The sequence below is a fragment of the Fukomys damarensis genome, unplaced genomic scaffold (assembly GCF_012274545.1).
Source record: "Fukomys damarensis isolate Sample0158 unplaced genomic scaffold, DMR_v1.0_HiC HiC_scaffold_26, whole genome shotgun sequence".
Taxonomy (NCBI): Eukaryota; Metazoa; Chordata; class Mammalia; order Rodentia; family Bathyergidae; genus Fukomys; species Fukomys damarensis.
This window is the reverse complement of record NW_022900938.1, coordinates 24,133,658-24,158,193: the sequence shown is the minus strand read 5'-3', so window position 1 is coordinate 24,158,193 and position 24,536 is coordinate 24,133,658. Positions and strand designations below refer to the sequence as shown.

Genomic DNA, 24,536 nt, shown 5'->3' with positions numbered 1-24,536 from the left:
TCTGAAGCAATCTGTGCCTCCTGGTAGTAAGTAGTCTTGCAGAGCTCTTCAACTTAGCCCAGGCGTCACCTCACTGTGACAAGTTGGATGGACTGTGCTGACACTGCAGAGTCCTGCAGGATGCTATCTGCGAAAGCCCTAAGTGCTACGGCAGGAGATGATGTGCATGAAGGCATGGGGAGCACTATTAACAGTGACCAGGGATGCTGCGGAGTAGGTGGTACAGGAGCTAAACCTTGAAGACTTGTTTCACATGCTTTGTTCGACATTTTCTGAGTAGCACCTGATTAGATTTCTTCTTGGAGGGCCCTCAAAAGGGTCTCAAAAAGAAGATGCTATTGACACAATGGAGTTGGCTAAACTACTGTGGTCAAATGCTGTTAGCCTGATGGAGCCAAAGATTTAAGTAGGAGGTGCTTGCTGTATCTTTGACAAATGGGCATCCATCCTGAACTGCAGGCATCTACAGAGCAGGGTCAAGTCACATTCATTTCTACCTTCTCAGTGTCTAGAATTTCTGACACGATAGGTGCTTATTAAATGTTTACTGACCCGAATTGAATACAGACCAGGGAAACAGAAGTGACTTTCTGAAATAAGAAAACTGTTTACAGTAAGGAAGTTTTTATGGCTAATTTAAATTTATCCTATAAAAAGAGTCCACTTCTCCTCTGCTCAAAGGAGACAGACTTGATGACTGTTAGGGTTTATATCCGGATGTCCCTCTAAAGCCTCGTGCACTCATAGGTGGGGCTTTGGGGAGGTGATGGGGTCATGGATATGTTTATAGCTAAATGCAATTTTGGAGGTAAAGCCTGGTAGGAGGAGGTGGGTCACTGGGGTTTGGCCTGGCAAGTTCTACCTTCCTCCCTCTCTCCCTCCCTCCTCAACTGCTCTTTGCTTCCTGCAAGCCTCCTCTGCCAGGCCCCTCTGCCATTGCTACCCTGCCTTGGAGTCAGCCAATTGTGGGTGAAACCTCAACAAACCAGGAGCTAAAATAAATGTTTCCTCTTTTAAGCCATAGGTGTGGGGTACTTGTCCCAGTGACAAAAAAGTAAGATAATCACCATCTGCATTAGGGTTCACCAGAGAGACAGATACCCACCCCCCGCCCACACACACATAGGGTTTTGGTTTTGTTTGTTTGTTTGTTTGTTTTGGTACTGGGGATCAAATTCGGGCCCTTGCACTTGTGAAGCAGTCAGTGGAACCACTAAGCCAAATCCCCAGTCCACACAAGATTTTATCAGGAAACTGGGATCCTAGCTCTAAGAGACAGAGAATTGGCCTCTCCTTGGCCATTGCTCTGTCTGAGCTCCCAGCTGTGGATGTTGCCGATCAATACTGAGGGCCAATCTGTTCAGCTTACCCCACCAATACATATGTCATAGCCCTACCAAGAGATAAAGCTTTACCAGTTATATGGGTACCTTTCACCCAGTCAAGCTGAAACCTAAAATCAACCACCCTACCATCCTTTGTACAAACAAAATAATCTATTAACAGTAAAATGAAATTCAGTTATTAAATACCCATCTCCACCAGGATTATGCCTAGCATTTGATGTGCTTTTAATTCTTGTAACAATCCATGGGTAAACATTACTTCTATTTTACAGTTGAAGACCTTGATACTAAATGTCTTAAGGTTACACAACCATTATTTTTGACACCTGAATTTCTACCTAAAGTGAAATCTATGTCTCTTCTCTGATAACTTTTTTTTTTAACCTGTTTCTACTTCAGAGGCTATTATTCTCATTTTCTGGCATACTTTCCTTTTAGGGTAAATAAACAATTTCCTTTAGCCTCTAATCATGGCCCAAACTATTAATAATCTTTTACCTGTCTCTGGCCTTTCCCCAAGTTCTCCATGCTCCCTGAGTTTGGCATCAACCCAACATTTAAAGTATTGTTTGGTGAAACACATACCCCTTCCTATGTGTATACACAGAGACACATTTTGATTTCAACAAAAAAAAAACATCTCCCTTTCCATTTTGAGTCAGCACAGAAACCATTTTGCACCATTCTCATATTCACAAAAAGTCAAAAATTTTAAAAGGGGAACTAGCAACCAAACACCTGCACCAAATATTTTCTAGGTCAAGAGCAGAAGCCCTGGCACTGTAGACCTTGAGGTGAGAAGAGGTCAATAGGCAAAGCAGGAAAAGCACCAAGATCTAACAGATGTTTAATCTCTGTAGTTGGAACAAAGCAGCTTAAATTGTGGGTGTGTTCTGGTCAATGAATTGTCATTACTGGTGTTGTTGACTAGGAAAGAACAGAAACCAAGTAATTTTTATACCTGTTGAATCTAATGAAAAGTTTTGGGCTTGTACATCATCTATCTTTATTTTTTGCTCTTTGTCCCTTTATTTTTTTGCTATTTATCCCCTCTTTCCCCTAGAACAGAGCCTGGTATTTCACAGCTACCCACTGGTGACAAGACAGTAGCAGGGAGAGATTGTAGCATGCACGCATGTGTGTGGTGGTGGTGGTGGGGGGCTGTCAAGAGACCATGAAGTAAAATGGCAGGGACTACAGTATATCTTTGTTTTTAAATTTTTTCTAATTAATCATCTTTGCTGTTCTTTGAAAAAAAAAATTAGTCTGTGACAGACTGGATAACAAAAAGCAACAACTAGCTGATCCTTCACCTTCGAGAAGAACTGGTTAAGAGCCAACTATTCATTTACAGTCAGAGAGGAAATGGCGCTGGGCAGAGTTGTTAAGACTTCCTGGCTGTTTATTTAGCAGCCTAGTAAAGATGTAAGCGTAGTAGGGTTCCCAGAATAAGTCACTGGTTGTAACTTTGGAAATTCATTTTGTTTGTAGTACTCTAATCATGTACTGTGTCAGCCTGTGCCCTGCCTATTCCATTCATCAAGGCAAATGTTTACAGCCCAGATGAGCTGCCACAGACATACATAAATGCTTATGAGCCATTGATAGTGTATCTCTCTGAGCAGACTATTCAGCAAGCGACAAAGGAAAAAGAGTCTACTCCATCTTGTGCTATGTGGGCTATACTGTACTTGGCACTTTTGAAAGGTTTGAGTAATTCACATGTCTGTTGTTTCTTGCCATATGCAGGAACAGTAACTGATACAAGACTTCATAGTCTTGCCCTCATTTCTGGGAGACTCGATTGACTTATCTAATATGTGAATGTGGGAGATGAATCAGCCCTTCACTGTTTCTCTGTAATAGGCTTCAGAAGGTTGACTGGCTATGGATCCTGCCTCTGGGGTCCCATATTAGGAAGGTAACTGTTTCCTTGTACCCCAAATTATTTTTTCCAGCATCAGCTTCATTAGTAATTGAGCTGACATTTTATTCTTCATTTGTTGACATCTTAGTGTCTCTGGTTTAAAACTTGAGCATGGAACAGGGATATTATTTTCTAAGCCTCTCTTAAACCTAATCAGATGATGGTGATTCCACATGGCAGTCTTGTCTAGTGGGCTATTTTGGTTTTATCATCAGTTATATTTCCTTATAGTAGGACAGAAAACATTGAAACACTTGATGACCCTATTATACCTGATACCTAATATGTTCCCTTCTGCAAAGCAGGAACCAGACTTCCCTCCTTCACACTGGGAAGTGAGGATGACCTTGCTTGGCCAGTAAGTCCTTCCTCCCATATCTCTCTGAGTACATTTATCTAAAGCTGTGTTCCATCTTTCCAGGTTTATGACAGATCAATAAACTCACGCCTGTGACACATCATGATGGAAAACAGACACAAAAATACAAGGGCTCTGGAATCAGATAAAGGTGAGCCGCGGTTCTAAGCATCAAGAACAAAATGTCCTACTAGTCATGTCTGTGGTAGATCTGTCATTTAGATAAGCAGAAAAAAAATTCAAGGCCTCTTTAGCTTTCCTATTTTCATGGCTCAAGAGCTCTTAGGTTCTTCTTCCAAGCTCAGGTACAGGGCATTTGAGCTTAGGATTCTCTGAGACTTAGTTACAATCACTTTTGCTACAATCTTCCCTGAATTTGCATTTTTCTTTGGGTCGCTGGGGCAGTACTTGGCTAATCTGTCTGTGAATACTAGTTACTCTCCATTAGGCAGTATGCTGCTCGCTTCTGCTGGTAGCCTGTCCTAGTAGTGACTGATTGCGCCTGACTGAGCTTGAGAGGAATGACTGACCCTTGGTTCCTTGTCACCTGGGCACTATGGTATACTTCTTCAATTGGGTCCAGTCTATGCTAAGATCTTTGTCTATACCCCCTTGAATATGCTATTTTATTGCCCATAATACTATATATTACAGATTAAGTCCTTAATATCTACCTTAGATGTAGAAATATGTCTGATTTATTGATATTTTCTACTTTCATTTATTTATCATTTAAATTTCCTAGCTTAAACATCTTTTAATATAAAACAAAAAACACATATTAATATATAAAAGTATGGGCTCTAGCTATTTCTTTTTGGAAAATTACTGACCTCATGACAAACTATGAATAAATTCCCCAAAGTAGGATGAAGCAAGAGTAATTTATATTCACATGTAAACATAATTATAGTACACAGTTGCATAACTAGAATCAATGTAAATGTGTCAAAGGAAGGAAGCACAAAGATTTAAAAAGCTGATATGAAATAAGAAAATATTCAACCATGTTTTTACTAAGGATTCATTAGCTCAATAGTCTTGAGACCTGGAAAGTGAGGTAACCCAAGTCAAATGTTTCTGATGTTACAGTTCCCCCGTACAAGGCCAGGTGACTGGCAATGGAGGTTAAATCCTACATGTGTTAAGTAGCCTGCCATACAGCAAAGGAAGTAGTTCTGTATTCCTGAGAATTTCCTTGTGCACATGATCAGTGCTGGTGTGCATTTGGAGGATAAATCACCCTATTAAAATGCACGTGTTTAAGTGTGTGTGTGTGTGTGTGTGTGTGTGTGTGTGCGTGTGTGTTAATTACTGGGGACTGAACCCAGGACTTTGCACATATGAGGCAAACACTACCATTAGACACACCCCCAGCCCTTTTAAAATTTTTATTTAGAAACAGAGTTTTGCTCAGTAGTTCTAGTTGGCTTTGAAATCATGATCCTTTGTCATCATGGCTTAAAATGTCTTTAGAAAGCCAAAGCTATAGACAGAGGGTTAACTGAGTGGTAGAGTACTTGCCTAGTAAGCATGAGGCCCTGGGTTTGATCCACACTGAGGTAAGGGGGAGAGTCAAAGCTATATCCCATAATTATGTACAATTACTGCGTGTCAGAAAAAAATATATATATTTTAAAGTCAAAGAGAAATGACTGTACATAAAGCTCTGAGGAATGGGAAAAAATGTTGAGGAAAATGCCCAATTGCTCACTCAGAGAATGAGCAGAACCTAATCCCATCTAGCCTGGGGCTGCTGGGCACCCAGCTCCTTTCACTCTGGGTAGCAAACAAATCCCCAAGTTGCTGCTGAGCCAAACTTTAAAGACCAGTCAGGAAATGAGCAGCACTCCCGAATGGGAAAGCCTAGATCAATGTTTTTTTCTAAAGTAAACAAAAGATCTGCAAAAGTATTTCCTTGCACTATTTGGCAAAAGAAAGAAGCACCTGGAGAGTGAGTTAGGAAGGGAAAGCATATAAGAAATGGAGTAAAACAAGGATGGTTATAATGAAGCTTTGTCTCACTAATCTCCAGAGCCCAAGTGTTCTATTAGGAAACAAAGCTGCAAATGAAGAGACACTCAGAGAGACCGGTTGATTAAGAATACATTCAAAGGAGGGATGTGTAGATAAATACTTTTCTGGAATTTTATCTTTCATTTGGCTTTAAAAAAAACACTTGTAAAGTATCTTCTAGAAAGTCAATGTAGAATATATGCATTAAAATAAACGAAGGCTGGGGAAGAAGCATGAGCAATGAGGGAAGCAATTATCTTTGGAGGCAGAAATTCTTTCTTTGCTTCAGTGCAGCATGTGATGCCGGCAATTTTAGCCATTTTCTCTCAGGTGATTTGCAGTGTGAGTTCCGAATGCTGCTTGGGGGTTGAGGGGGCACTGTCTCTGCTCACCTGAGGGAGCAGGGCGCAACTAAAGATGTATGGGGAGGGATCATTCTGTTCAGTAGGGCAGCCTCAGGAGGAAGACATGGTCCTCTTGGGAGGCAGCTGCTGAGGGAAATGAGGCAGCAATTGCATGGTGTTGCCTATGCTCAGTACCCAGCATTAAAAATAAATAAATAAATAAACCCTCACTGGTGCATTTGACTCAACAATGTCTTATCATTAATTTTAGGAAGTCATAGTTTTAGTGCCTTTCTCCCATAAAAAGCCTAAAAACTCAGAGGATGACTAACACCCTTCTCAATGTTTTCTGAAACAAATAACACTTGATATTTGAAGATTAACTGAGGAAAAAATTAATTTGAGCCTTTTCTGCGATGAAATAGAAAGTGTCACTAAAAGGAGCAATGGGTTGAGAACACTGCTGGATAATTTTTATAAGCAAAACAGAATTCCTATTTTTCCTGGCCTTCAAACCTCATCACCCCAAGTAAGAGAAATAAGGCTTGGGGCTGGTCAGGAGGCAATTAATGGCTCACTTTATTTCGTAGGTAACATCTGATAGAAACGTATTTTTTTCCCCACTGCAGCCCAGGCTCTACTTTTAGAGCCTACCTGTTGGAGAAAATCAAAGTTAAAGACGCAAATCCCTGGGATGCCAAGGACACAGCTACCTGGACAGTATTTGTGACTACTTGAAGTCAACATGCTCCTGAAGTATTGATTTCCCCCCGTCTTATGTAATGTTAACATTTATTTATTCATTCACCTGCTTCTAGATGTTCCTTACTAAAGGTTAAGTGGTTGTGAAATCACAGGCACTGGAGAATCAAAAGCTGTTGTAAGCTCTTAGCCAAGTAATGGTACCTCAGAGCTTGCCTCTGACAAGCTTCAGGGTGGGGTCTCTTTGACCATCTGGAGGTTTTAATGTGCTCCATCCATCTCATGCCAACCTGACTTGCCAGAGTTAGGGTCACTGTGCTCTCAGACCCTGGGAGATGGACTCAAGGGAGCTGTGCTCTGAGCCCCTGGGCCCCCTGCAGGTCCATTTGCTTTTTCTGTTCCATGCTATTTTTCTTACTCTCTGTAGGCCCTCACTCGCAGAACTATTATTACTTGCTTCTTACTGCTGACTCATACTCATAGGAAAAAATAATTTTGTCTTCAACACCTCTTCCCTGTCATTTAAGGCATATGTTAATGAAAGACAAATTTTGGCATCTACTCTGTAGCTCTGAGGCCACAATATAGATTCATGAAGATGCAACTGTTATTTTACTTCTATTTATATTTATAACTACACCAAAGACATCTTGCAGGTACCTTTGTGCCTCTCAAATCCCAAACCATATTCCAAGAAATGCTCAACATTTCATGCTTGAATTGGCATTAATGTGGCATTAATGTACATACAATGTTTTAAATAAAGATGTTTTCACTCATGTTTTATTACTGATGCCTCCTGACTTCACATATTTTAAATGATCATAGAGCTGAATCCCTCTGAGGACATTGTAAGGGCTTTCCCCCCACCTTATAGTATAGAATGGCTTTTTCTGTAAGTGAGGAGTACACAGGCGATGAGTGCTCTGCTGGGAGGGTTGCCAAGTCCAAAGCCGATGCCGGGGTGGGGGTTGGGTGGGGTAGGGCAAGAGCAGAACTGAACATATGCAGAATGCTGAAAAGAACTGGCTGAAAACATTTTGCTTTGTCATTCCTCTCAGTTCCTTTTCCTTCCCTTCTCTTCCAATTTTTAACTGTAGACAAGGGCAACCTACTTATTTCACAAAATGATCTAGAATGAGCCGTAATCTTGAAGGTTGTCTGACCCCAACTCCCACCCATTGTGATAGCTGTCTGCTTCAGTCAGGAGCTCCTTCTTTTCCAACACCTTCCCCAGCAGCACCTGAGCCTATCAATTATAAATGCAGTGATGTGAGGAAAGGTTTTGGAATCAGACAATTCTGAGTCCTCATTCTGGCTCAATCGCTCTGTCTTCCCAGGCAAGTGACTAAACATCTGAGTACCAGTCCTCATCTGGTAAATGGCTACATGAGAGCTTGAGGATTAAATGAAGTACAGTGTGCAGTATGACAAGACTAAGCACTCAGAGCCAAGTGGAAAGTAGCTAAGCAGATCAGTCGGAACTAGGACCCATAACTTCCTGTCTGACTCTTAGGCAATACTTTTTCTGTAACATCATACTGTCATTCTCACAATGTCTCATAAAACCATTGAAAAAATGTTGTTGAGTATTGTGTATGCTACCTTGTAGATTGTGAATGCTGTTATTAATAACAATACCTCACATATATATTCTGTGCTCTAGAATTTACAAGGCACTTTCACAAGTGGGGAAAATAGCTCCGACAACATGGAGTCTACTGATGACTAACAGAGGCAAGAAGGAGGAGCTGAAGCTTTGAAAGAGATCTATTAACTATGCAAATGTGAAGTCCTCTGCACTTGTGAGGAGCATAATAAACATCAGAGCCAATTAGAAGTAACAATGCACGATACATTCAGGCTTCAGAACGCTGATGAGTTAGAAAACCATAGGAATATAGCATAGGAGTTTTAGGGCAAGAATTTAACTTACCTGAAGTTTACCAATCCAGATGGTTCACACAGCTTTATGTTTTGCTCTCAAAAAGGCAGCTACTTGCAGATGGGTGGATTTCCATGTACAAACTAGAGTACAGCAATGATTTAGAATTACATAACGGTAGAAATCAAGATGTGTTCACAATTTGGAGACAAAGCATATGGAACTGAAACAAGCAAAGCAAATAAGTTCTCAGAAGTCAGTGTTAACTGGATTTTTCAATGCAGACAAATGTGACACACTAAATGCAAAATTTATAATAATAGAAACTGTTATCTCGACTTTCTCACAACTTTCTGAAGCAGTTAGTTCTTCATGTGAGAATTTTTACATTTGGACAATGCTCAAAAGTTAATTTTTAGAAATGGAGAAAAATGGAGGTGTATTTTAACATATTATTTCATTGTTTCTGTAAAGTTAGAAGATGAAAGACTATACCTCCTTCTGTTAGAAGATGGTGTGGTTGAAATTCAGCTCCCTTAGAAGAAGAAGAAGAAGATGATGATGATGATGATGATGATGATGATGATGATGATGATGACATAGTATATGTGTTGGATTGGGGACCAATCCAACCTTTGCACTGAGCTACCTGCCCAGTTCTTTTTCCAGTGTTTTGAGACAGGATCTCCACTAAGTTGCTAACTTGCCCAGGTTAGGCTTGAACTTGCAATCCTCTTGGCTCAATCTCCCAGAGTGCTGGGTTACAGTTGTATGCCATCACACCTAGCTAGAAGAATTTCTAAATATCAGATTCTGCCTAACCAAATGGTCCTAGCTTTATAAATGGGGGGTGAGGGATTACAATTTCATGCAGTTATCAAATACTTTAAGCTAATGCCCAAACATACATTTGCAACATTTCATAATTTCTTAATATCAATAGGCAAAATTCCAGATGGGCCTTTCCCTTTCCATTCTCCACACAATCTACACTTGTTTTTGGTTGTTGTTGGTCCACGGCAGACCCTAAGGACGAGGTTGACACAGGTAGGGTAGGAGACAGAAGGACTGAATGGACAAGAGGATGTGGGGAAAGAAAGGCCCTGCTGTACAGCCATGTTGAATAGGAGGTCTATGCTGGACAGAGCCCAAGGCAGCTCAGTTTGTGTCTCACAGTCCAAATTTGGTTGATGTATTTTTGAAGCTTCTAAAGGTTAACTCACATGCTGTAATATATTATGGAAAGACATGAAGCTGAATTTTACTGTGCCAGTCAAGAGGCTGGCTTGAATCTCCTATTTAGAACTGAGAGAGACAGTACAATTTACATGTGTGAGAATGTGAGAATAATTTTACCTTCTGTTGTTTTTAAAACCACCTTGGGCCATGATTTTTAAGTGGAGACACAAGAAGATCTGCTGGGGTTCCCATAGCAACATTAACTTATCTAAACTGCCCTTGTTGTATGCAATACTTTCATGACTAGTTTGGCTTTTAAATGCACAGTTTAATTATGAAATAAAACTAAGTTAAGCATCTCAAGCAAATTTTGACTTTTACATTTACTGATGTATGTATATTTAAATAGAAACCTTGATAACCATATTTCTAAGGACTTGCCACCAAGGCAAGTTTATGCAAAATCTTTCTGTGGTCTTCCTTGCTACTGACTCTGATCTTAATCCATTCCATTCTGCAGACAACTCTTCAACAAATCCTTTAAGTACATTCATGAAACACCATGGTGAGGAAACCAACCTCAGATGGCTCCAGTTGGAACTAGAAGTCAACAAACCTACTATTATAAGCTGCTTACAAGCTGACTCTCCCTGTCCATCTCTTTTCTGCTACTCCTCATCAGTAACCTCATCATTAGCATCCCAAACCAGAAACTAATTGTCTCACTATATTCTGAGAACAGAAGGTCAAGGGATAGCCTGCAGCCTAACTCCTTCTAGAAGCCTGATTCTTCCCTATTCCTTTTCACAATTACTCTCTCTCTCTCTTTAGAACCATGACTACTGTTATCATCACTATACAATGTTTTGATGGTGAAAAAGCAGCCTCCCTCCTCCTCTTTTTTGGCAACTGTATCTTAATTTTCCTCTGAGGAACTTTCCCCAACCCCATCATTTCTGGTGCACCATCAATTAAACTTCTTTGCCTCAACCTGTCAAGTGACGAGCCCATGACCTAAGCTAGATTGATTACATCTTCCAGAAAGCTGAATGTCAAGGAATTCAAAAGGGAGAAAGAGTTGAAATTAAATTATTCCTATGGTGGTCCTTCTAAGAAAGTTTCCCTTTCTTCCAGAATTCTGTGACTCACAATCAAAGTTCACTAGCTAGTAAGTTCCCCATTTGAGTATTTATTTATTTATTTATTTATTTTTGGTACCAGGGATTGAACTCAGATCCTTGCACTTGTGAGCACTGAGCTAAGTCCCCAGCCCTATTCATATGTTATTTTATGTCATGATTTTTTGGTTTGCCAGCTTAACACTACCTATGTTCAGTGAAAACAGGACTGGGCCTTCATTTATTGTATTATTCCATGTAATTCAGCATAATGTAAGTACTTGGGAAATTTTGGATAATGAAAGACTAATCTTAGAAATCGATTTTTGTTTTTTGTTTTTTCTAAAACAAACTGCAGTTTGCAAGCCAACATATGTCCTTATTGATGCAGTGGTGGAAGTCAATTTCTAATTGCTACAGGAATTTTCTTGAGTATGCCAGTTGTCCTAAAGAGAGCTTACAGCTTAAACATCTAAGAATAGCCTGAAAGTAATGCTAGCATGGGCCATACTTCCCCAATTTTAGGAAAGAACAAAACTAAAAGTGTATTTCAGACATTAATCTCTGAATTAAAGAAACAAATGTTTTGGGGAAAACAGACAAAAAACGATACACTTCAATCTTGGGCTTATAAGTTTTTATAGAAACAAGGTCTACTGCCTCTCTGCTGTTAAGATGACAATGGGGGAGAGTTCAACTGTTTGTGAAATGCTTTAAATAAAGAAGATGATAAATGTGTATATAAAGATGATTTTTTCTACTTCTAAAATGTAGCAGGTTATGGTTTCCGAAAAGTATCTGATTTATATCAGTAATTTAATGTAATGCTTATAAAATTCATAGAATAAACCAGATGGTTAGATGTAATAAACCCATAAAAGCTTGCACATACCAAGTTTTGAAGATACAATAAAATGGTACACTTGTCCAGAACAACTTATATATATATGTTTAAAATGCACGAAGAGCTTACCCAAGATAGAACACTAAGATATACAAATTCTCTCTTCTTCTCATTGTCTTTTGAGAAACAAAAGGTTTTCAGGAATTGTTAAACATCAGAGTCCTCTGGTTTTATGTCTTATGGTACATATTTCAGTCATGAGAAAGGAGAGGAAAATGTCAATTTGGAGCTATTTTGAGTCCAGTGCAATGGTTTTTGGAATTTTCCTTGAACCCACACTCGATGCATTTTCACTTGTTTTTTCCTATTAACTTGTAAGCGATGATCAACCAGATTTTGCTTTTCATCTAATCCAGCCTTGCAGAACATACGGTGGACTTCCCCTTTGAGACAAAAATGGCAATCAAAGACAGGACGTGTGACTGGGGTGGGGGATGTAAGGAGCAGTGGAATACTGATGGAACGATTAAACATGCAAATTTCATTTATACCAAGAAACAACACCTAACACAACTGGGTGAAGGAAACCTGTGAATCCAAGTGGGTTTCTTCTCAGACACAAAAGTGTACCAAGCATAAACAGGCTAACACAGCAGGCATTAAGCAGCTATGGAAAACTACTGGCATTTTGAAAGATGCCTCTTTTCTGAGTTTCTGTTGGTTTATAGAGTCCCAAAATGGCACATTATAAAAGTTTGGGGGAAATCTTTGAATGCAGGATTCATTTGGTATTGTCAGAAATACTTTTTTAAAAAAATAGAAATTGACAAGAGATAAGTAATTTTCTGTACAGTTAGAAGATTCCCTCATTTGGCTGTTACATTATTCAATTTTTTGGCTAACAACATCTCCAAAATTTTATACTGTACCATCACTTGAGTATGAGTGGGACAAGTGACTCTTTAAAGCAGTTTTAACTGGAAAAAGATTAAAAGGCAAGAAGGCCATTTTCAAATTTTTATGTGGATTACAAGCATCAAAGTATGAAGACATTTGATGTTTAATCAACTGCTGAGGTCTCATTTTTATAACTTTTGTCTTTCTCCTCACATATAACTAAAGAGAGTTTTCACAGCTAATTATGTCCTTTTACAGATCAGCATACCTTTTGTAAAGAAATATGCTCGGGTACCATCTCCTCGAACATAAAAATTTTCAGATAAACAATGCCCTAAAAATAATAAGTAAAAAAACCCTTGGTATTCCTTAACAAACAATAAAAATCCAAGCAACTTGATGTAAAATATAAACAAGGTATTCTTTAAAACACATGAAAATAACCCCAAAGTGAGTATAATATTACCCTTTTTAAAACGCAGCTGAGTGTTATCATATCTTCCATAGTCCCGGAAGAGAAGCATTCCCCCAGGCTTCAGCAACTTAGACAGTCGGTTGACAACACCTTGCATCCTTTGAAAACAAAGTAAGATACTTGCTTTGTGGAAATCTTGTTTGATATGCCAGATTGAAACTTCTTGAGACAAAATAGAAAAGGCTCAATATGGCCAAAGAAGTCTAAACCATAAGTGGAAGGGCAACAAAAACAAATTTTTTTTTTTTTTTTGGTTTTAGGAGACAGGGTCTCACTATGAAGTTGAGACTGACCTGGAACTCACTTTGTAGCCCAGGCTGGTCTCAAACTTGCAGCGATCCTCCTGCCTCAGCCTCCTAAATTCTGGGATTATAGGCATGCGCCACCACGCCCCATTTTTTTTGTTGTTGTTGTTGTTAAAAAATATTTTATAAAGAAGGAACAAAAGGGGCTGGGGATTTAGCTCAGTGATTCTACCATTTGCCTCTCAAGCATAAGGTCCCAAGTTCCATGCCAGGTACCAAAACCACATTCAGAAGGCTTATCACCCAAATGACAGGCCTGGACATTTTACAGAGCTTGAAGTGTGGCATCAAAAGCTAAACTACAAAAAGATGTTTCTTGATATTTACAGCAAAGCATGATGGTGCTGAGGGAGACTTAAAATAAATGAAGGTGCTTCATTTGAAAAACAAAAACTATGTCAGAGTCTCCCCAAATGGTACATATCAAATCAGGAATCATCCTTTCTCCAAATTAGCTCATTCTTTCTCTGATTTGTTTAGTTCAAAGATACCCTTATTCACCTCAGGAGGAAGAGATTACTTTTTTCTTCCTCTGTCCTCTCCACGTGGACATCAAATTGTATGTCCTCTTCCTTCTTTTTTCCTTTTATGCCAGCCATCTTTGATACTGTCTCACTCTTGTTTCCCACTGGTACTTTCTGAGTACAAATCCCTAGCTCCTGAGGCCTAGAAACAGAAATGCCTTCCAACATGCTTTGTTTTTCTTCCATCAGTTCTTCTGGCATATTATTAATGAAATATTCTGCTTAAAATGATGATTTTGTCAAATCACCTCCTTGCTCAAAAACTTTCATTACTTCAATCCACAGAGCAAAATTTTATTTCTTAGTAGATCTCTTAAGATTACTCCTGACCCCAATAAATCCTTCCCATATCTTTTTCTCTACTTCCCATCCTAAATACCTTTTCTAGCCTAACAGTTAAGTGCTTGGTTCTGGGCAGCCTATGCCTTTGCTTACAGGTTGCCTCTCAAAGAAATCTTTCCCCCTTGTTTTCTTTCTATTTAAATTTTATTCACATCTCAATTCCCAACTCAATATCAGGAAGCCTTTGCTTCCTTCCTTTTACCATTTATTCTTACTTATATGTCTTGTGGTCAAATAAAACCCCTTAAAAGTGTCTTTGATTTGGTACTTTTGATTACAAGTTCATGGCCTTGTGTGATTAAGGGCCAGAAGCAAAGATGGAGTTCTCATATCAATGCCGAGTGACTGGCATTAGCTGCCTACAGAGCTTTAATGAGGAGGACACACGGAGCTCACTGGGAATGACAGAGTACAAAATTGATTATCAATGTCTGCCACAAGCAGAGAATGGTAAATGGCAGTTTCTGTGCTATGCCTGTGATCTCTTTGCTTTAGCCAAGCTACTAAAAGATGCTGAGATTTTCTTATTTTGAAAATCAGGAGTTTAAATTAGATAATGTGTGAATTCCTTCTAATTGAAACACTATTTGGTGGAATAGTGGGGTGGAAGCCAAATTATGTCACATCATGAGGGAAATACATATAGTGAGAAAATAAAAGCAAGAAAGAAATATGACAGAAAGAGTATGAGTATGTAAAAGGTCATTTTTGAAAACTGGGTCATAAATGAACAAAAGGGAAAAGGGAAAGTATTTTATCCTTGTTTATTATAGATTACAGCCACACTGCTTATATCCTCAGGCTTTGGCAATAAAGAAAACCATATTTAAACCATAAAATAATTACTTTTAGGACAAGTTTTATGTACAGAGGCAACATCTCTGTAATTGTAAGGAAAACACAAATGATACCAAAATGAAAAATAATAAAGAACCAAGTACTTCAAAATGTAGCTAGCTCCAACTATCCTTTAATGCCTGGGTTTGTGGATAAAGGCAAGGAGTAGGGAGCCACTTTTCTTGATGGTCCCTGTCCTGTTTCGAAACACTATTCCAGATCGGTTAACTGAGAACTGCAGGGTGGACTGGGCTGGGGACAACGTAGGTAAGATAAGACAAAAGCTCCTTTTCTTTCTTCCTCCTAACTGGCTGACTCTTCTGTCCTCACCTACCTCTGAGGTGAGGCAGATGAAGGGAGAAAGAAGAGATTTTTAAAAAGGAGTATTTGTTGACTATGTTTAGATTTATAGTAAGTACCTTATACTATATTTTAATGAAAATAGCGTTTCTCTTATAGCCTCTACATCTTATTGCCATGTAAACTGGAACTCCCACAGTCAGGGTCTGACTAAATCTTTGCCAATTATTTGAACCTAGATTTTCCAGGCCACATAAAGCTACTTTACTAGAACTTTCCTGGGGGCAATCCTCTACTATGGTCCTAAATGATCCTAAAGACACTGCCTTGCCTTTTTACTTACTGTTGCCTGCCTTCTACTCATTCATCTTAATTTAATTTGATTATTTATTTAGAGATGGGATCTCACTATGTTGCTCAAGCTGTTCTCAAATTCCTGGGCTCCAGTGACTCTCTTGCTTTAGCCTCCTGAGTAGCTTTAACTACAGGTGGATGCCACCATACTCATCATTCACCTTATTTTTAGATCATTTTCATGTAAGTAAGAAAGTGGTATTAACATGATAAATCTGAACTTATTTCATAATAAACAGAATGAAATACTATATTATAAAAGCAATCTTCCTAAGACATCTGTTTCCCCTTCTCTTTAAAATTCAATTTAAATCATGAGAAAATACATAATCTAAATTAATTTCAAATAGCCTTTCTGCAGTCTTATTTAGAATTTGTATGTTTCCTGTTATGGGTGCCAAATAGGAAATCTACTTACACCATCCTTTTAACTATTCATATAAGGAAACAAAATACAAACAGATTAATAGATTAGCAGAAAAGAAACGGAGAGGAAAAAGTAGTTTCATGGTACCTGATATGTTACAAATATAACCTTGTTTTGGATTTATTTGGAAACCTAACTTGTTCTCCACAGCAAAGTGCTTATCTTCAAATAGGATGTAAAAAGAAGGGTCCTGATAACTTCCTAATTGCAAAAGAAAAGCACATGGTAGCTTAGTTTCTATGGGAAAGGGTCACACTCAAACAGAATTAATAATCCAGGTCTGAATTCTCTATAAGGGATTATGAAAACTCAATTTTAAGAAATTTAGTAAAAGCACACACTGACACCATACACGTGCTTTAATACAGAGAAGGTGGCAACAGTTTGAGGAAGATGACCACTTTAATAGCTGGTAATAGCTGTTTGTTTCCTCTCTAAAGAAAAGCTGCCTTTAAAGTTTTTGTTTGTTGGTTGGTTGGTTGGTTGGCACTGGAGCTCTAACTTAGGGCCTTGTGCTTGCCAGGCAGGCACTGTGCTGCTGAGCTACATCCCTGGCTGCCTTTATAGTTTTAAAAGCATTGTGCAAACTTAAATTTTTAAGTCATAAATATTTAGGGGGTTGGAGGTGTAGCTCAGTAGTATAGTATTTGCCTAGCATGCACAAGGCCCTGGATTTTTTCCCTAACACACACACACACACACACACACACACTACATTTTCTGCCCAAAAAGTGTATACATCAGGAAAACAAAAGCTTTTATAAGTATTTTAATACTAAATTTATTGAGACATCATGAGATTAATATGTTACCTTTGGCCCTTGCAATGACAAGAGATGCTCAAAGTAGTGGCCGTTAGCTTCCAGATAATTATTAGTAAAGTGAACTGCTGTACATCTTTTTGGTGGACTCTGTATGAATGATGGCACTAGGGCCACCTTAGACCATAAAGGCACAAGGATAACCTGGTAAATTGCTAAAACCCTAACTCCCTTACTGGGCTTCTCTAAAACAAAAATTTTAAAACCCATCAACAGACCTGTGTGATGTTGGACAGATCCATTGCCCACCTTCATGAACATTCGGGAAGATGCTAAATCAAAGATGTTTGTTTCTGATCACCAAGTACAATTTCCCTCTTGGGAGGCTATTAGGCTGCTCTGAATTTGTAATTTCCTTGAATCACTGTCACTTTTAATAGGTATGTGTCTTGCCAGACTATGCTCACTTCATTCTGACAGTGACAGAAAGCTTGCTAATGAAGTAGTTTGACCAGTTTCTTAAAGTCTGAAGAAAGAAAAAAAACTGCATTTAAAAGGCTGCATATTATATATAATGTAGTTCACTAAATAATAAATTCAAGAATTGTCATTTTTGCTTTGATAGCTCTAAAAACCACTACTGATAGAGGAGCTTCACTCATTTGCTTTGCCCTTTCGTCTTCATTTACCTGTCAGGTTGAATAGAAGAGAGCACAAAGACAAGGAGAACGACATCCAGAATCCCTTCTGGGAAAGGGTAGGGTGAGCCATCATCACACACATCATGAACAAAGGCAGAACACTGGGCGGCTCTGTAGGACGAGTGCGACTGCCATTATCAAGGAACACAAAGCCAAAAATAGGAGTTAGTAGAATTCCCAGATTTTTTAACATAAAAAGGTCACAATTTTTACTTTTTCTCCCAAGAGCCTGTCCTCTAAATCTAAATGGACTTTCTTTCCAGTTCATTATTCTTTAGCTTATTTCAGGCTGCCCTAAAAATGAAGTCTAACACTAAGACCTGGTGACAAATATTCTTTACAGTTCCTGTGCAGACTGAAAAGCTGAGTAGGGAAGCTGTGCAAGTCAGAGGCAGTGCCGCTGCCTGCCCTGCCTGGTTTCAGAGTCACGGCCGTGGTCCTTGATTCTTCTACTGCTTTCTCCACATTACCTATACTTCAAAATACAAATGGCTTACACTACATAATCAAAATTAGATCATGCAGATGGTTGCACAACTATGCAAATACATTAAATGAGATGGTATGTGAACTGTTTCAATAAGGCTATAATTTAAAAACTTGCACTAAAGTAACACACAATCTACCTACAGAAACATCAGAGGAAAATATATCAACATATTAACATCGATTCACCTTTAGAAGTGTGATTACAGGTATATTTCTCTTCCTCTTTAGGTTTTTTATTATTTTAGAAAATGTATGCAATGAATCACTCTTATCAGAAATTAAATTGTACTTAATTTTTTAAATATTTTACTTAATTTATGTGTTTACTATATGTTTTCCATTTGCTACAATCATCTTTTCATTCTATGGCAGAGCTCATTAGCATTCAAGATTTGTGCAACAAGCCCGGGTTCTGCCCTGTTTTCCTTATAGTCTAAGACATTTTAAATTTGCATCAAATGTTTTCCCAGATTATTTTTTCTGCAATACTGGGGATTGAACCCAAGGTCTTCACACTGACTTATATCCCCAGTGCTTATTATTTTTTGAGAAAGGATCCAGCTAAGCCACTAAGTTGCCCAGGCAGGGCCCAAACTTGAAATCCTCAGCCATTCAGAGTACCAGGATTACAGGTTGTGCACCACCATGCATAGCTTTCCAGATTTGTTTTGTTTTTTGAGTCAGGGTCTTGCTACGGAGTTCATGCTGGCCTTGAATTTACCATGTAGCATAGGCTGGTCTCAAACTTTGGTTATCTTCCTGCCTTCAACCTCCCAAGTGCCCCAGATTTTCTTATTTAAAAAAATTTTAATTTAATGAGTGCTTACCACGTTCAGACAATGTAATGTGTAAGGCTTTAGTGATCCAAATATGAATAAGATCTTCTTATAGGACTTAATCAAACATTTAATTTTGGGGGTGGGTAGTTTTTTTACCCATCTGAAGATCCTAATTTTAACTTAAGTTGTTTGGAGCAAGGCTAGCCACGGGCAGGTGTAAAGCCTGAATTTTGTATGTCAGTGCCTTCCTGTTCATCCCTGTACAGTGCTGACCGTTCTAGGTTTCCTAATTCCTCAAGAACTCCAACATCCAAAACAATTGCTATTGTTTTAGTGCAATTAATATCTTAGGCATCAGTTGCTGTTGATATTCTTAGAAATTATAAAAGTTTCGTTAAAAATGACTAGCAATAACATCTGATCCAGAAACATCAAAATGATCACTTTACAAGCAAATAAATTATTTTCATATAGATCCTCTTTAAAGGAAATACAAAGCATACCTTTATAAGTTCCAGAGCTCCAGGGGCAAAATCACAACAGTAAAGGAAGGATTCTGGAGTGTTCCTGTGAAAATGTAAGAAAGATTTAAATCTACAGTTCAGGCTTGTTTAAACTAGAGAAAAAAGGGAACTGCAGATATAACTTGTTGGTTAAGTATTTCTTTAGTAGAATTTTGGACAGAATTTTAGAAGAATTTCGCTTCTTTTTGAGTATCGTTTTCTGGGCTGATGCACGAGTACTCTTCTAAACCAGTACTGTCTCGATTACTTCCCAATTACAGTTAACTCCAGCCCTAATTTTATGGCCCTCCTGCACTTGGTCCTTTCTGCCTTGTATTGCATCACACTTCATTAGGGAAATCTCCAAGGCCATGCTCACACACTACTCCATTGGCCTCCTTTCTTAGAAAGGATCTCCACCAAGCTGTCCTGCCTCTTAGCTTAGCTAAGCTGTACTCTTCTCTGAGGATTCCCTGATTTCTGTGTCCCTTCATTCCTCTTTCTTTCTGTCCAACTCATTTGGTTCTTAGGCCTTTCACAGGATCTGCTGCTCTAGCAGAGAAGACACACACACTTACAGACTTATGAGGGATCACTATGCTTGTTGTCTAGGCAGGACTTGAACTCCTGAGCTCAAGGAATCCTCCTGTCTTAGCCTCCCGAATAGCTGGCACTACAGGCATGACCCACTGCACCCAGCCCACATATATTTTTTATTAGAATACAAAGTAGTAAATAAAATTGTCTAATACACAGTAAGGATAACATACAGAACAAATAAATCTGTTTTGGAAACCTGGATTGACATTTATAAACTATGAATTTGACTTAACTTCTTTAAGACTCAGTTGCTTTACTCACAAATAGGTAAAGAAATTCAATTTTGTTTTTCAGGGGAGTGTTTATTCATTTGAAAATCTTAACTAATTTTAATTAGTTTCTTCCAAAATTAAACATGTTCTATTTAGTCTTTTGAATTTGGTAACAATGCTGGTCCCTGGTTATTCATGGTCAGGCACATGCTTTAAGTTCTGTGGTCAGTGTCTTTCCTGATCATTCTCTGTATGCTGCTGTCAAGTAACCCTTTCCTCATATTGCACAGAATCATTTCTCAATCACATTGAGCATTCAGTATGACATTAACTAGTAGTTTAAGTATGGCCCTGACTCTTGTGGATTTTATAGTAGCCTCGAGAACATGCTTAGTTTTATACAACTTTTATAGGAGTGTGAAGGACAGCACCCTAAGAGGTAAGTCCTCCAAGTTTTGAAGGAAAGGGTGGCACTGCCCAGTGAGGGGAGGAAGCATGAGGGATTAGAGTTGAGAGCTGCAAGCCAGCTATGAGAAACAGAACTGACCCTGAGAGCTCACAGTGGTATGTGGCAGGACATACAGCAGGCCTTGAGGAATAAAATTAGGACCTCTAATTTGATTCAAGAGGCATTTCAAGCAAAGTGGACTTCTGAATAAATATCCAATATAAACACAGATATGATTTAACAAAAATCTCACCTAGGATCTTAAAGGCAACTCACTGATGCACATTATATTCATATATACTTCATTCATTCTGTGAGTGGAGGGACTTGCATTTGATTTAAGAATTGTCTAAACAAATTACAGTATGAATAGGACTTGATGATGAAAAATTAACCATTACAGAGTCCAAGTTCGGACTGCTTGGGTTTTTTTCATCAGTCTCATTAAAACCACTACTTTATTCCAGCATATACCCCTGCTGTTTCCCATGGTACCAATATAACTGTGACTTGTAAGTTGCTGGGTGGCCACACGTGTTTGAAATGTTCTCAGTTATCACTCAGGTGCACACAGCATTACATGGCATAATGGCTAAGGACAGGGCTCTGCAGACAGACTGCTGAAGGTTTGATTCCTGGTGCTACCATTTAGTCATGTGATTGAGAGAAAAATACTCTCTTTATACTTCTGTTTCCTTGTCTTTGAAATACAGAAATTCATAACACCTAAGGTGGTTGTTAGGACTGAATGAATTCACATAGTAAAGTGTCTAGAAAGTTGACTGATTCACAGTAAGCACTCAATAAATGTTAGTTCATTATTATAACTTATTATTCCTATTAAAGGAGATCTCTGCCTTCCAGCAACTTAAAAACTAACATGTCCTCTAAAACCCTGTACATAACTCAGAATGCTTTTGTGGAACCTGCTACATGTAGCTTATTATAGAAAGTCTGCAGTTTACCTCTGGGTACTGAGTACCAACCAGACCCAGAGCAGTCTAGTAGGGAAACCATGTGCCATTTGCCATGTGTCCTGCCAGGGTGGCAGTATGACCTCTGAGACAGAGTTCCCACTGCATCAGCAGCCCATGCTAAAGTCTTATGACCACCCAACGACTTTCCAGAGCCTTTCTGTAAAATCAGCTGACTGCCTTGGCTCTCCTCCCAGCAAACAGGTGTAAATACCACTACTACCACCACACCACCAAACACTCTCTTGGCAGGGGGTTTAAGAATTAAATGATCCTTGGAGAATGATCTGACCTCTCCATTCCAGAGGCCTAATTATGGTAAAATATTCTGAAAATGTAAAAATATTAATCGTGTACTCTCCAAAAGCAATAAAACATAATTTCTTGGGTGGGGAAGTCTATTCCTGTATTTGGAAGGCTAATCAATGGTTGCTTTTTAAAGTGAATTAATTATCTCGTTATTATCGGTCTCCTATGATTTCTAAAACATGACAAAAAAAGACACGAGTCAAGAAAAAAGTCCTAAGTGAGAAGCCAAGGGCATACATTATTAGTTGGAGGGAGAAGTAGAGAGGGAAAAGTACACCTAACAAGTGAGCAATCCGAGATTAAACAGCCAATGCAGTTTGGGCTCTATCTACGTTATACTGCTCAGCCACCTGGAAAATCAGATTAGGATAAAATATGCTCTCTACCTTAGTGAATATGAGAAGTGGCTGGAGAGGCAAGGGATAAAGAAATGAAATGCTAAACAATACCTTGAGATTAGCCATAAAGTTACATGTAACAATTGCCAATGTAGGTATACATGTATACTAGAAGTTCATTTATCACTGGGGTAAAGGAACCTGGCTACTTGGTATGAGGGAACAGAACATTTTAGCTCAGAAACTGGGAAAGGGAAAACAAAGATAAAAAACATTGAAAAAGAAAGGCCACTCAGAATTGTAAACATCATCTGGGCCTGGATACTTTTACTGGTTATTAGAAAATATTATGGAATCATTATTTGTTATGTTAGGTTTATAAAAGTATTTGAGAATGTCCTAATATTTTGGAAATGATTCCTTTATAATCAAAGATAAAAGTGTCATGATGCTGACATTACATCAAAATTGTTGAATCAAGGTGGAGGGCTTATGGAATTTTTTTTTTTTTTAAGATAGGGTCTTGCTATGTAGTTCAGGCTGTCCTTGAACTCACTATGTAGCCCAGACTGGCCTCAAACTTGTGACAATTCTCTTGCCTCATCCTCCCAAGGCTGCACCACCTCACCCAGCAATTTATGGAAATTTATTGTACTATCTGCCTTTTCAAACGCATTTACATGCAAAACTTAAAAGATCATGTTAAAACATTAAAAAAAATTGTGAAGAGAATGAAAACTCCATCAGTGGCTAGGTTAGGATAAGGGGAATAATGGGTAATTTTCCCACCAACTCTTTCCTCCAGTGGAAATGTTCTGCAATGTGCTCATGCTGACTTTATAAGAGAAAAATGACATGAAAGCTATCGTATCTTACAAAAAGAAAAGAATCTGACACATCAGCATAGGTAAAAGTTGTTTGGAGAGTTTTATGAGGTGTGTCATTTTCGTCGTGCAAACTCTAAAACAGAGGTGAGATGGTGAACAGGAAGTGTATATCAAGAAAACATCATTTATTTCTACTCTTTTGAGTTTTAGGGTTAGTTACTGACACTTCCAAACAATTTCAATGCTAGATACCATGATCTGACACTCAAAGGTCTGTTTTGCTTGTTTTCTTGAAATAGGGTCTTCCTGTGTAGTTCAGGCTGGCCTTGAACTTACTATGCAGCCTAGGCCAGCCTGGAACTCACAGGTAGCCTCCTGCCTCAGCCTTTCTGGGCGTTAATCCAGAAATGATGACAAAATAAAATTAGGATTAAAATATAAGTGTTAAACTCAGTTTTCCATGTGTAAAATGACATCCAAGTATCCAGGAGGAACAAACAGCCCCTGAAATTGGCAACTCACAGCCTAATGAAAGGAAGAAACCTCTTGCTTTTTTCTTATTCTCTCACCCACTTAAATACAACCTTAAAAGAATACTTGAATCTCAAGGTGGACAATCCATGGTTCAGAAGCACCATCTTCAGAGAAATTCCGAGTTCACATGAAATTAGCACTAAGACTGAGATGCTTCTTTTGAAATGTGCTTTAGTCATTGTTTATGGGAATCTAAAACACTACTGGAGTATACATGATAACATATTTCCAAAATTTCTCAACATCCCTTAAATATATAAAATTATGTAGGAGAAAATACTGATACTTACTGCAAGATGTTCAAAATTGGAAAAACACTATTTCCAGCACCACAGCCAACCTAAAATCAAGAGATTAAACAAATATCATGAATGCATTAAAGTTTCCTCACAATATCAGATTTTCTATTTTAAAAATTTTTACTGCAACTCTAGGTATGGTAGAGCTTTCTAATTCAAAAGCAATGAGATAAATCACAGGAACACTGAATAATCTGACTATGGAAACATTTAAAATTCTTACGTACCCAAACCCCAAATAAATTTAAAAGGTGACCAACACACTGAGAAAAAAATTGTGATAAATATGATAAAAGGTAGGGGTCATTAAAAAAACAAAGGAAATAAATGGACAGAATTACAAAAGAAGTACAAATGGTTTCTAAACATTAAAGAAAGATGGGACCTATGTAGTAATCAAAGAGATGCAAATGAAAAAGGTTCAATATTTGTCTAACAAAGTGGAAAACTCTAAAATACTTCAAGAATTTTCCAACTAATGAGTATGATGCAACAGAAATATACTAGTATTGACACAACTTCCAAGCAAGTAATTTGGCAATGTTTTAAGAGTATTAAAATTTTTCATAAATTATAAACTAG

The 24,536-nt window shown here is 38.3% G+C and overlaps 1 protein-coding gene across 2 annotated transcripts in view; it reads right to left on the bottom strand.

Moving 5' to 3' along the window:
- The window catches only part of Mettl8 (methyltransferase like 8), a 112,391-nt gene that overhangs the window by 25,778 nt on the left and 62,077 nt on the right, over positions 1-24,536 (bottom strand). Inside the window, exons 5-11 of one of the 2 annotated variants that reach the window (XM_033756321.1) lie at positions 23,946-23,995; positions 19,414-19,477; positions 17,631-17,770; positions 13,083-13,189; positions 12,885-12,950; positions 11,849-12,162; positions 8,630-8,721 (exon numbers count right to left, since the gene is read on the bottom strand). In XM_033756321.1, the coding sequence (XP_033612212.1) occupies positions 11,975-12,162; positions 12,885-12,950; positions 13,083-13,189; positions 17,631-17,770; positions 19,414-19,477; positions 23,946-23,995 (615 nt within the window). In that variant the 3' untranslated portion in view covers positions 8,630-8,721; positions 11,849-11,974. Of the gene's footprint in view, positions 1-8,629; positions 8,722-11,848; positions 12,163-12,884; positions 12,951-13,082; positions 13,190-17,419; positions 17,468-17,630; positions 17,771-19,413; positions 19,478-23,945; positions 23,996-24,536 lie in introns of those variants that run through there. The other variant, XM_019204978.2, reaches the window with a different exon arrangement.